The 12,940-nt window shown below is 37.1% G+C and overlaps 1 protein-coding gene across 50 annotated transcripts in view; it reads right to left on the bottom strand.

Annotated features, from left to right (window-relative positions):
* Positions 1-12,940, bottom strand: part of DST (dystonin) — a 483,923-nt gene that overhangs the window by 2,996 nt on the left and 467,987 nt on the right. For 27 of the 50 annotated variants that reach the window (XR_007923259.3, XM_051855540.3, XM_051855553.3 and 24 more), the window contains 9 exons: positions 12,124-12,287; positions 10,755-10,917; positions 8,817-8,971; positions 8,566-8,640; positions 7,684-7,701; positions 4,853-4,970; positions 3,345-3,416; positions 2,201-2,400; positions 1,690-1,800 (listed from right to left, as the gene is read on the bottom strand). Coding sequence is in view for 44 of the 50 variants with exons in the window: in XM_051855540.3 (XP_051711500.2) it covers positions 1,690-1,800; positions 2,201-2,400; positions 3,345-3,416; positions 4,853-4,970; positions 7,684-7,701; positions 8,566-8,640; positions 8,817-8,971; positions 10,755-10,917; positions 12,124-12,287 (1,076 nt within the window). In the remaining 6 variants the exon portion in view is untranslated. The remainder of the gene's footprint in view (positions 1-1,689; positions 1,801-2,200; positions 2,401-3,344; positions 3,417-4,852; positions 4,971-7,683; positions 7,702-8,565; positions 8,641-8,816; positions 8,972-10,754; positions 10,918-12,123; positions 12,288-12,940) is intronic. The other 23 variants (XR_016233970.1, XM_051855545.3, XM_051855573.3 and 20 more) reach the window with 6 other exon arrangements.

Raw genomic sequence — 12,940 nt, 5'->3', positions numbered from 1 at the left:
AGTAAACAAATCTCTCGATTAAGAGATGCCATATTCCTCAATGGATACACAACCAAGGAGCTTTGTGGAAGTAATGAACCAATACAGACTATGTGTGCATTTTGAAAATAATGTATTTTCCCTTAAGATAGTGCTAAATGTTTAATAAAGCATATAGAAGACCTTTTGATGCATTTTATACAACATTCATATGATTCAAATATTTATACTATATAAATGTGAGTATACTATTCATATATGAGGTATATATATAGAATGCTCAAGTTCTCAAAATATTTTCACACACATAACCATAGTTAATCTGTACATTCACCTAAGCATAGCCTTTTTACATATGTGAAAAAATTGGGGCCTGAGGAGAGAAACAATTTACCCAAGATCTGCCAATGCTGATGTAGTTAAATTGCTATCTTAAAAACAACAGTGACAGTCCACAAAAGAGTGAGGACCCACGAATTATGAAACTTGTCATTCAAAGTGGCAGAATTCATTACCATGAAAGACCCAACACATTTTTCTCAAAGTGCCTTGACAACTTTGGCTTAATTGTTGTAGACCCTTCAATAGAAGCACATTGTGGTTCTGTTTGGTTGGTTGTTTTTATGAGGCTATTTGAGAGGAATCACAGTTTTGTAATCATCAAAAAAAATTAAGATATTAATTTGGATGAATGTCTACTTTTAGCCCTAAATATTGAAATTCTTTAAATCGCTCTCAGTTTTTGCTATAATAGATTCATCCAAATTGGCAGATATCTCTAGATGTCATAAATGACACAAACATCCCCTATTTGGAGGAAAAGGGTGGCAGTGAAGAGGGAATGAGAGATGATGAAGAGAGGGTTGTTTCTGTCCTCATTCTACCATTTATCAGCAAGGGGCTTTCCACTGAGTCATGAGATCATGAACTCTTCTGCACCTGCCTTTTATTATTGATATAAGGATTGAGTAACAGATAAGACAATGTTTTGAAAAGCACAAAGGGATTTTAAAAGGTAACATTTCTTTTTATGAAAGGGTCCTTGTCTTTTTTCAGTACATTCTTGATCATTAAGATGAACTAGTTCCTTCATTTCAAGAAAAGGTGTTTAAGGATATTTTGTCTCCTAATTATCGTGAATTGACTCAGAAACATGACTATTTCATGCCTATGTTTATCATTCCACAGAACTGTCCTCAAAATATTTAGGGTAGCCTTTCAACTGAATGTAAATGATTTGATACATAAAGTAATCTGGGCAAATTTTATGCCACCTAAATCTCTTTTGTATCATATCATGTTAAGAGGCAAAACCAAATTTAAATCAGTTATTAAAGTCTAAGAAGGATACGTTCATTACGTTTTGAAAATGAGAGTTAACTTTCTGCATACCTGAGTCTGTCCCTCCTCCCCCGTTCAAATAACTGAGAACTTGTGCAACACCTACTGTGAGTATGAGTGAGAACCAGAAAAACAAAGGTGGCATACGGCTTGTAGGTATGACTATGGAAAGGTGACAAATAATCAAGGCGATATCAACGGTCTTTTCAGTCAACCCCTTGCAGCTGGGTTGGCACTTACTCGGAAGACATCTATAAAAAGGTGTAGTACATCACAAGTACATACGTTAAGGGATGGTGAGGTGTGTTAGTGGGTGACAGTTTTAATTAAATAAGGTGGTTAAGACTGGAGTCTGGGGCCTTACGATACCTCTGCAGATGACACAGGATAGTCTGAGAACTCTGCTGGTTTACAAGGAGTTGACATTTTGCTGTTTGTCAACCATGGTTTACCATAATTGCGTGTTAAAGGATGGAGGATCTGTATGGAACAATGGCAAATCAAATGTAAAGGATAGCAGATGAAAAAAAAAGAAGCCATAGAAAGAAATATTCATTCATAGCAAAGGAACACATTTCACAGTCAGAATAATAATCAAAAACAGATGTAAAGATATGATGGCAAATCACACACGAACACAACGACAACAACAAAATGAATGAAGCTTTAAAAAGAAAAACAAATCTGAAAGATCACAAAGCCCCTGAATACATCATCTCCACATGGGCCACTAGAGAGAAACTTAAATTTAACAGAAAACAATCTTTATTTCCCACATTGTGAGAAGGGACACAAGTGCTGTAAATGCTAAGGACCAAAACCATTTAAAGCATTCAGATCCCTCGACTGTATAGGAGGAGAGTTCATCCCAGAGTCTTACCTTGGGTGTGCTGGTGGCAGGGACCTGTGGGGAGGCTGCCTGACCAGCCTGGCTGGACAAAGAGGTCGATCTGTTGGGTGAGGCACCTCGAGACGAAGGCCGCGATCTTCGGCCCCGGGGTCGGAAAGCAGCCATACCCTGACTGGTGCCGTCTGCTAAAATGAACTTCTCACGCAGCTCCATGTTGGTCCTTCCTTTAGCTGGATTACACATATACACACACACACAAGACGGCACATATGAAAAAAAGAAAAAAAAACAAAGAGGGGGTACTCAATCATTGATGGCAAGGATGACCACCTGGCACCAGAGATCACGCTGAAAATCTCAAGAGCATCTTTTTGCCATGCCAACTCCAACTCAGCATAACAAAAAGCTAAATGCATTCCTTGCCAATGCATTCCTTTTGGGTACAAGTGAGTTTGGGGAGGAAAGAAAAAAGTGTGCTTATTCTAACACTAGACACCAGCAAGAATAACCACTATTAAAAAAAGAGTCACCATGAAAATGGAAAGCTCATGCTAAAATACTGTTAATCCACCAGCTACTGATGCCCACATGGTTTCATTACCCTTTCACCACACACAGAGAAGACAAGGCAGTAAGGCAGGGACTGTGTCTTTTGCATGTACTATTCAGGTCAGGAGAATGCCAGTATTTTCACATTGGAATTAATTAAACAATTGAATTATACAGAGTGAGAGACGGCTTGTTAGTCATGATGACAACATGTAAGCTTCCAGATTTTTCACTTAAGGACGGCAGCTAGTATTTTTATTTTATGCATTGAAGAACTGCTTTTACCAACATGCAATAACAAACACTAGACCCAAGGGTCCATGAGGTAACCAGTGATGCAGCACGCACACAAACACATATGCACACGGAGAACACGCCACACGAACTCAGTGAGCAACGTGTTAGCACGTGTTCCATCACTTACAGAACTCCTGCATGTGCAACACACAGGCAGTGTGTCAAATTTTCAGAATTTAAATTTGGAAGCACCAGCTCAGTTGGATATGAATTAAGCCATACATGGTGGATGAAGCATGTTATTTTAAAATAAATGATTAAAGCAAGAATGTAAAAGTAGGAAAGAGAAAAAGGAAAGAAGGGAAAGGCAAAGAGAGGGGTTGCCAACCTATAGTAGGCTGAGTAGTAGTAATTGAAGAGTTTGATTCCGAACGTAACATTTTACTCCCATGATGATGAACTAGAAAAAATGACACAGGATACCAATCACGTTAAAGAATACTGTTAGCAGAAGAAGAAACAAGTACAGTAGTTGACTATGCAAAGGGTGCTCAGATCCAGCCTTTAGCACACATTTTATAAGAAAAGTTGCATCTAGAAAAGAAGCCCTCAATGGTTTGACTCCCTAAGAAAAAGGTTCCTGGAGGCTTTACCAGTCATGCTAACTTTCTCCAAGCAACGCAACAGAAGAGTATCTAGTTCACTTTCTCCATTGCACAGAGCTGCATTCTACCCTAGGTGCACTATTTTCAAAGCAGAATGAAACAGGTGCTTCTGTTCTCATTTTACTCCTCTCCCAGGTGTGTCTTTGGTAGACAGAGAGCAGGGTTACTCTGTGGTTGCATAAGGATCCCTCCTGGCCTTGGCAAAGAGGCCTGCTGACTTCAATAGACCTGTGTATCCAGAGGCCAGCCACCCGCAGCAAAACTGCCCTGGCCTCCCACTGGGTAGGCCAAACAGGCAGTGCTGGCACAAACATTTGTTGTTTTTCTGTTGAAATGTATTCAAATGAGCTCACAGGTGAAAGAAAACGGTAATCATTTTACTGTTTGCTTTGTTTTGAAAGAAAAATGGGCCTACTGAGTAAGTGGTACCTAATTAGAAACCGCAATCAACCAACCACTTGTAATTGAAATCAATTAAGAATTCAAAAATTGACTGCAGGATCTGAAATTAGGAAAATAAAATACCAAGTCAGGGTTTCTGGCTTGGTAAATATGGAGAAAACTTTCGCATTCTGTTTAGATTTCTAATGCTCTAATCTGCAGCTTTGAAGAGTCAAATTAACAGGTGACTATTTTTAAACTTTTTAAGTATTGCCTTCCCCATCTCCTCATCATTTCACAAAAACTTTGATGTTTAAACTTTTACTATCCAGTATTTGCAGTCTTCATTACCTCAATTTTCTTTCCTCTTACTTTGCTATTTAATGACCGATAAAACAAATCTTTTCTTCAGCGGCTATGATTGTTCCTTTGGGAAACTGCAGATGGTACAACCTCATAGAGGAAAATCTATGACAATATTTCCTGCTTATTGGCCTCATACTTCTCCATAAGAAGTAAAAGAGAGAGAGGAGAAAGAAAGAGAGGGAGAACATGATTTACATGAGTACTACCACAAATTCTTCGGGAACTCCAGGTTGACAAACCAATGTGAAACATTCCCTATTTAATACATGCCTGACTTCTGCCCTGTACCAGGCATCTTCAAAGACTTCATGGAAAACAGACATTAAAAAAAAAAAAAAAAAAAAAAAAAGACTCTGCATGGACTTTAACCTTTTTTGCACTGAAATAACTCCTGATCAATGGCATTTCCCTACAAACTGCCTGAAGGACCGTCACACGTTGTACCCTTTCATGGTGTTGATATCTGGAATGAGCGTCTCCTTACCCCTGCAAGGATCATTTTTCACTAAGAACTCATCAAGTGCCATCCATCCACCTCCAACACGGACCATCACAGTACTTCGTAGGATCCGAACCAGCCGTAGTTGCTGGGAGTCTCCAAACTGTGCAAGGGAAAAAAAGAAAGAACCTCTAATTGTCAACAATCATTCTAGACAAAGGAACTAATATGCAATCTGCAGTAGCTTAAGCAACCAACTTTAATTTCTTGCTTAGCGATTAGTAAATTCTTAGAATAAAAGGGTCTGTGAATGATCTGCGTTAGACTGCCGCATGCTGATTTAGCCCAGAGGAAACAGTTTGGAAAAATAAAAAGATTACAAAGGTTATCAAGTATAAAATTAAAGCTTTGGTCTAACAATTCTTTTTCTTTCTTATGACAGAACAACATGAGCAAAGCAGTAATTGAAAAATGTTTCCAGGAATTAAACAAAGGCATGAAAATAAGCACTGGCTTAATAGCCCAGAGCTTATACAAAATGAGATTCCAAGGAAAATTTAATAAACTCCGATTCCTCTTCAAAAAAACTGTCTCTTACAAGAAAACTGTTTTCCACTGAAATCTGTGGGAGAACATTTTATAAACTCATTTTATTTTCTCTAGTTTTGCCATAGAGAGAATAAAGTAGTAAATGAGTATGACCAATAAACATTTCACAGTTGTAAATAAATTTGTTAAATGCTGGATTAATATGCCATTTTAGATTACTATTATTTAAGAATAGCCAATGACATATTATTATTGATAATAGCTTTCAAATCTAAAGGGGTTTCTCTCAAAGCTGTTTGTACCATAATTGTCCACACTAGCAAGCATTCAAACTTTTTTTCTGCCCTTTCAATGGCTCTCCAATTACTTGGATATGCTATAAATTCAGCAAGTCCTGAATAAATTTCTGCACTGTGGGTAGTTCCTGATCATAGATTTGTTTTGAAAACCTGTGAGAAATGATTTTATACTTTCATATCATTTCTAATAGGCTCATGTTCAACTTTTGAAAACCACCATACTGAATTGCACAGTTGCCAACTCAGCAGATAACAAAGCAAAATGAATAGACAATTAAATAGACATAGATTTTTTTTGAAAGCAGGTGAGATACAACTGTGACTGTGACAATTTATTTGTTTGGGTTCATTATGGATAAACAGAAAACTTTAAGTAGAAACCAACTGCTAGTTTCCCATAGCTTTAACATTGAATTTCAGGAAGAGAACCCTAAAACAAAGCCAACCAAATCCCATTCAGGATCCTGAAACTCAGAAGGACCCAGAAAGCATGTGAAATGCACCAGCAGGAACCCATGGTTTTTGTTGCAAAATTTTTAAAATCACTTTTTTCTAAATCTGATTTTAAGTATCAAGACTTAAATGTTTCCATAATTGAATCTGTTCCTGAAATGAAAATTAAAATTTAAAACTCAAAATAAATATTTATTTTGTTAGAACAAATTTGGTGCTGCTAATAAGCAAAGGGAAGGGAGGGAATTTAAAGAAAATTACCCTTAAGGAACCAGATAATTTAACCGGATAATTATGGTCCAAGATTATGTTTAAAATAAAAGTTTTAAGGAAATAACTGAAAGTATTTTATAGAGATAATCTTTCAACTTTACTAGACAAAATTTTAAAACATATTTTAATCTTAAAAAGACATTCTCAAGACAAGTAACACTGTCTGCAGAATTTCCTTCATCTTCCCAATAACCAACTTCTGAGACAGGAAAAAAACAAACTAATGTTGCTCTTTGGTCCTGCAGTTAATAAAATCATTTGAGGTAAGTATTTCTCTGTTCTCAACAAACACAAGACATTATACAAATATATAAGAATGGAAGAGCAACATTTTAGTATTATAACCAATGGAAGCTTTAAAAATGTCTACTCAAAGTAATTAAGTATTTCTATTTTAAGAAAATCATTTGCTTGCAAAAAAAATGGAGTTAATGGATAATGTGAAACTTGAGATGTAATATACCTTAAAAAGGGAGTGGCAGAGTAATATCCAATCTGATACAGTCAAATACTATAGAAAAGCATGGTTCTTTCCAAAAGCAGACAGTAAAAATATCTTCTCCTTGAACAGGTTTCAATGAAAACACAACTCCTCTTGTCTTAACTTTCAAAATTCTGATCAGGTTGCAGTACCACTGGGCAATTTATATTGACATGGACGTCAATATAAACATTTTGCCAGGATAGCATGAGATTTTTGTCTAAGTTCCACGCAGAAACTTCCCTCAAAATGATTGATGTCACTTAAAAGCTCCAGTTAACATTTCTACTCAAAGGATGTAAATCCCTAAATCAACAACTTAGAACAAATGGAAAACTGCTGCTTTAGAAAGAACACGCAACTTGTGGCTAAATGCCATGCAGACTTCTCAGTATTTTGATGCAAATCCTTCTCTGATACTGTGTACCATATGTCCTAGATAGTTAGAAACCAATGAGGCTACAGAGATATGTGTGGAGAATCAAATTTGTGTTCCAATGAGTACTGGCATAAAATATATGCTAATAGTATTATTAAACATGGGAACTGAAAATTACATTTGTAACACTGTAGCCAACTGTGCTACAATTCATTATCTGGTTTGCTTAAAAGTAATCTCCTCATTTGAGACACAAGGCAAAAAGGAATCCTTGATGAAGGACCCTTCGAGTGCTGACAGAAACACCACGCCAACCAACAATGTAGTAGCTAGGGAGACAGCATGGGAAAGATTGGCCATGGCAAGCTTTAATGACTATGAATTAAAGATTGGAAAAAAAAAAATCATTGGGAACTTGAGAATACATTCCACTGGTTTATACCTGATTTCCCAGGAAGAACTGATAAAAAAAAATGAAAAATGGAAGAAAGACACAATTAGTTCAACAGGAAACTATCTGTATGACTCTAGAACACACACACACACACACTCACACTCACACTCTCACACTCTGGGCTCTGGATATAGTACCTAGGTTAGAGAAGTGCAGGTACCCTGTTGTCCCAATTTCAAACCAAGTAAGCAGAGCAGTTTTGCTATGATTATTTTTGGAAATCTTACATTTCAAATTTAAGTTAAGATTTTGAACATGTAGACAAATACTTTCCAATTTGGAAATATAAAACTAAAATAAATAATGTTTCATTTGTAACACATTGTTAATAGGGAAACACTGCACATTTCCTGTCTAGCTACTACATACAAGAGATGTTCCAAAAGAGAGAAACAAAATCAGAGAAAGAGTGATGAAGTCACATTGTTTTTCTGTTTTGAGGGAAGTGAACCAAGTTATAGAGATTTTTGAATAAAAGAAAAATAAGCACACAAGTAGAAAAAATACTGCTTCTTCATATTTATAAAAATGAGTCAATATTTTTAACTGTAGATCTGATTTGGAATATCTTTGTTGTTTGAAATCTGAAAAGTTACCTCTAGCCATAAAAAATATAAAGTAATGTACAGCAACCTAAATACATGACATCTGTGTGTTTTCCTGTGAGTAATTTTCTCCTTGAAATTAAAATGCAGATTATAATTGTCAAAAGTATGTCCTAATATGTAAAACTCAGACTTTATAGAAGTTGTAATGCAAAAGTTTGAGGTGAGAATAAATAGATTCCCTACAAAACAATGCAGACGAAATTGTACACAGATTTGATTTTATACCCTTTAAAGGAACTGCAAGGTTACTTTGGAAACTTACCCTGTATTTGTTATCACCAATCTGTTCAACTTGAAATCGTTTTGCACATTTACACTTAGCTACCTGCCTTGTCACCTGCCAAAAACAATGATGAAATATTCACTTTAACGTTAATATTACAGAGTGGAATCCTTAAAACTTTGACACAACAAGTAAACATGGAAACAAACGAAATGGTTGCATGAATTGCACATGACATCCTGGCAGAACACACTATTACTGTTGTAGGCAGTCAAAAGAAAAGTGAATACCTCATCTTCAATTTTGTCAGCATCTGTGATGGGTTTATATGCATCTTTATTTGGGTGGAGGGCTGCTACAAACTCATAGTAGTCGATGTATCCGTCACCATCTCTGTCAAAGATGTCTGCGACCGCACTCATCTCCAGGCGACTTGTTGGGAACTCTTAAGATTTTTGAAACAGCAGTAAGCAGTTAAATTGTCAATTTGATACCAAGACATTCTTGACGGCACATTTTGATCTCACTGTGGCTGGCTGAATACTAGAGATATCAAATACATTAAAATTCTTTCCAAAAACACAAATTTAGCACTGGGTGTTTAACCTAGTGGTAAAGATGCCCATGCCCCACATCAAGTACCTGGATTCAATTCTGGGCTCTGGCTCCTGACTCCAGCTTCCTGCCAATGCAGACCCTGGGCAGGAACAGGTGATGGTTCAAAGGGTCCCTGCCACCCATATGGGAAATCTAGATTGATTTCCCAGATCCCAGCTTTGACTCTACCCAGTCCTAGCCATTGCAGGCACATGGGGGTGGGGGATAGAGAGTGGTAAATCAACAGATGGGTTCTCTCTCTCTCTCTGTGAGCTCCTCCCATCTCATCTCTCAAATTAAAACCAAACAAACCTAATTTGAATCATAAAAAGGAACTGCTATATATATATATGTTTCAATTTATCTTTAATTGCTACTAGGGTAAAGCACATGAAAATGCTGGTTTTGTAGCTTGAAAACCACTTAAAATCAGCAATTTTATGTGGCTCCACTACTACTCTAGGTGAGGATTAATGAATATAGAATTTACTTTAAGAATGACATCTAGGGGCTGGCATTGTGGTATAATGGGTTAAGCCACTGCCTGTGATGCCAGCATCCAATATGGGTACCAGTTCAAGTCCTGGCTGCTCTACTTACAATCCAGCTCCCTGGTAATGCACCTGGGAAGGCAGTAGAAGATGGCTCAAGTCTTTGGGCCCCTATACTCATATGGGGATGAAGCTCCTGGCTCCTGGCTCCTGGCTTCTGGCTTTGGCTTGGACCAGCCCTGGCTGTTACAGCCATTGGAAAGTGAGCCAGAAGATAGAAGATCTCTCTCTCTCCCCCTCTCTCTCTCTCCCATTATGTAACTCTGCCCTTCAAATAAACAAAATAAATCTTTTAAAAAAGAATGATATCTAGTATCATTTGTTAGGTCAACACATACAAATGATTGAAACATATAACAAGAAGATAACAATTTAAGAATATATATAGGGTTGTAATATCCTCTTAATGACCACGTTAGATGAGAATATGAATTAGAATGAAAAAAAAAAAGGACTTGCATTTAGTGACTTATTATTACATGCTAGGTAACGTAAAAAACTTAAGAATCAAATATTACTCTCTGAATTATATGAATGGGAACACAGCTCACAGCTTCAGTGGAGTGAAAGAATGTATCTGTCAGATAATTCATAAGTGTATCTGATGCAGAGACATGCATTTTACTGACACTTTTTAAAAGAATGGTGACTTCCAAGTCAACCTTAATGGTAATGCTATAGTAGTACATAAACTTAATGGTCTTAACAATTTTAAACTATGCCCATGCTCTTTAAAAAATTACACCACTCAGCACAGCAGGTAAAGCCACTGCCTGCAGTGCTGGCATCCCATATGGGCGCCAGTTCTTGTCCCTCCTGCTTCATGTCCAATCCAGCTCTCTGCTATAGCCTGGGAAAGCAGTAGAAGATGGCCCAAGTCCTTGGGCCCCTGCACCTGTGAGGGAGATCTGGAAGAAGCTCCCGGCTCCTGGCTCTGGCTATTGCGGCCATTTGGGATGTGAATCAGCATATGGAAGACCTCTCTCTCTCTGCCTCTGCGTAACTCTGCCTTTCAAATAAATAAATCTTTAAAACAAACAAACAAGCTACACCACTTACAGTACCTTATATGGGACTTACTTGAGGAAAGAATTCCATCAATAAATTCCTGTCGGGTTATTTTCCCATCCTGATCTTTATCAATTCTCCTGAAGAAGTCCATCACTCGAGATTTCTTATGATTCATCCACCGCATGTATTTTTTACGCCAGATATCAAAATCAAAGTTAGCAAATTCCCTCAGCTGAAAGGGGTAAAAGCATTTTGCTGGAGGTTAATGCTGTGCTCACAGTACATCTTATACTATTTGAATAAATTCATCTAGGTAATATATATATTATTCCTATTTCAAAGAAATGTAAGATCTTGCAAAGGGGACTCAAAACCACTTTTTTTTTTTCCTGTAAAACTTATTTCACTAACATCATTGACTTTTATTTACAAATAAAATACCTCAAGACAGAAACTGAACATTTTTTTCTGTTGGTTTTAACTTTTTAAATTTATATAAAGGGAACAAATCTCATGTATGACATTCATACAGGTTTAAGGGCATAATGCTACTTCCCACTCTATCCTCCTTACCTTCCTCCCACACTCCTTCTTCCTTCTTTTCTTATTTTTCTTTTAAATTTTACAATGACATACTTTCAGTTTACTTTATACTCACAAGCTTAAACCTCCACTAATTAAAGAATTCAACAAGTAGTAAGTAGAAAAACCACTGTTCCTTAGGAGTACAGACAAGGGCTACAAAGAATAATCAAATCTTAAAATGTTACTTTCACTCAAACACCATACTTTTTTTTTGTACTCTGTATACTAGTTACCACAAATCAGGGAAAACATGATATTTGTCTTTTGGGGACTTATTTCACTAAGCATAATGCTCTCCAGTTGCGTCCATTGTGTTGTGAAAGACAAGATTTCATAAAATTTCTAACACTAAAGCTACAAAGGACCACCACGTGTCTTATGCTCATCCGTGATGGCAGGCCCAGCTCAACAGCACATACAGTAAGCCTACACCCTCTTCCCTTTTTCACTATCTCGTGACTCCCTTAGACTTTTAAAAATTGCCCAGTTTCAGAATCTAAAACTCAGGTCACAGAACATACACAATTAAAAGTTCTGAATGATAGATGAATATGCTTGCCAAATAATATTATCAGCAAATATGTGAGATTTTTTTTTCTTAAGGAGTCACTTTCTGATTGTTCAAACATAGAATTTTAAAAAAAATTTATTGATCCCCTAAATCCAAATCCCAGGTATCAGTTTTTCACAAAATATGTATATTTGTGGTAAGCATTTTGGAAGTAAAACATACTCAAGCAACAAGAGTCTGCTTATCAATTCTCAGAAAAGTAAAAAATAATCCATATTTCTGCAGTGTGTTTTGATGAATGAGAGAAAATGACAATCACAATGAGCACATGAGTTTCCTGACCTCCTCCAGCCTGTCCAAGGCGTCATTGAGCTTCCTCCTCCTTTCCAACGCCAGGAGCCAGACTTGCTGCCATTTGCTCACCAGTAAGTTTACCCTGGGATTCTTGGTTTCAATTTGCGTCTGAGATCCAGAGGGATACAGGCTTGATGCTGGGAAACGTTTTCCTGTTGAAACACAGCTGTAGTTAGGGTGGCAGAGTTTCCAGGGTTCTGATACATGTTAAGCCTTCACCATTTCTGTTTCTAGCTGAGGCCAAATTGACTTAATGGATATCACAAGTAATAATATCCTTATTGAGAAGGTGCATATACTATGATGATCTGAATCTGGTTTCTTAAAAGTAATGATCACACACTCTTCATACAGAGAAGCATCTCAGCAGAAGTACTTCAATAATGGAAAGCTCTCAATAAATTTACGCTAACACTTTCCAGCTTCCAATCCATGCTGTTTCAATGACCATGAGGTGGGCTGTGATCATTCTCCCTGTTAAGAGAAGATGAAAGAAATCTCCCAGGGCAGAGAGAGATAGCTCAGAATCAGTCATGGCAAACCGAGCTTTTTAAGTAGAAGGCTGGAAGGGAAGAGACACTGGCCCATCACTGGAGTCAGCAAGATGCTTTCCAAATCCTAATCAAATGTGGAAGGTTTACTGGACCTTATCTTTCACCCCAGCCTCTTTTCCACTGAGATTGTGTGCTGCCTGTGCATAGGCTCATATTCAAGTTCACTGCCATACTAAAGTTCTCTTACCCTTTCTGGCTGTTTCACATGAGTTTCTGTAACTTTACAAAACAACTATCACATATGTCCTAGA

The sequence above is a fragment of the Oryctolagus cuniculus genome, chromosome 5 (assembly GCF_051225735.1).
Source record: "Oryctolagus cuniculus isolate XC-2025 breed Fujian yellow rabbit chromosome 5, ASM5122573v1, whole genome shotgun sequence".
Classification (NCBI taxonomy): domain Eukaryota; kingdom Metazoa; phylum Chordata; class Mammalia; order Lagomorpha; family Leporidae; genus Oryctolagus; species Oryctolagus cuniculus.
This window is presented reverse-complemented; position numbering and strand designations above follow the sequence as displayed.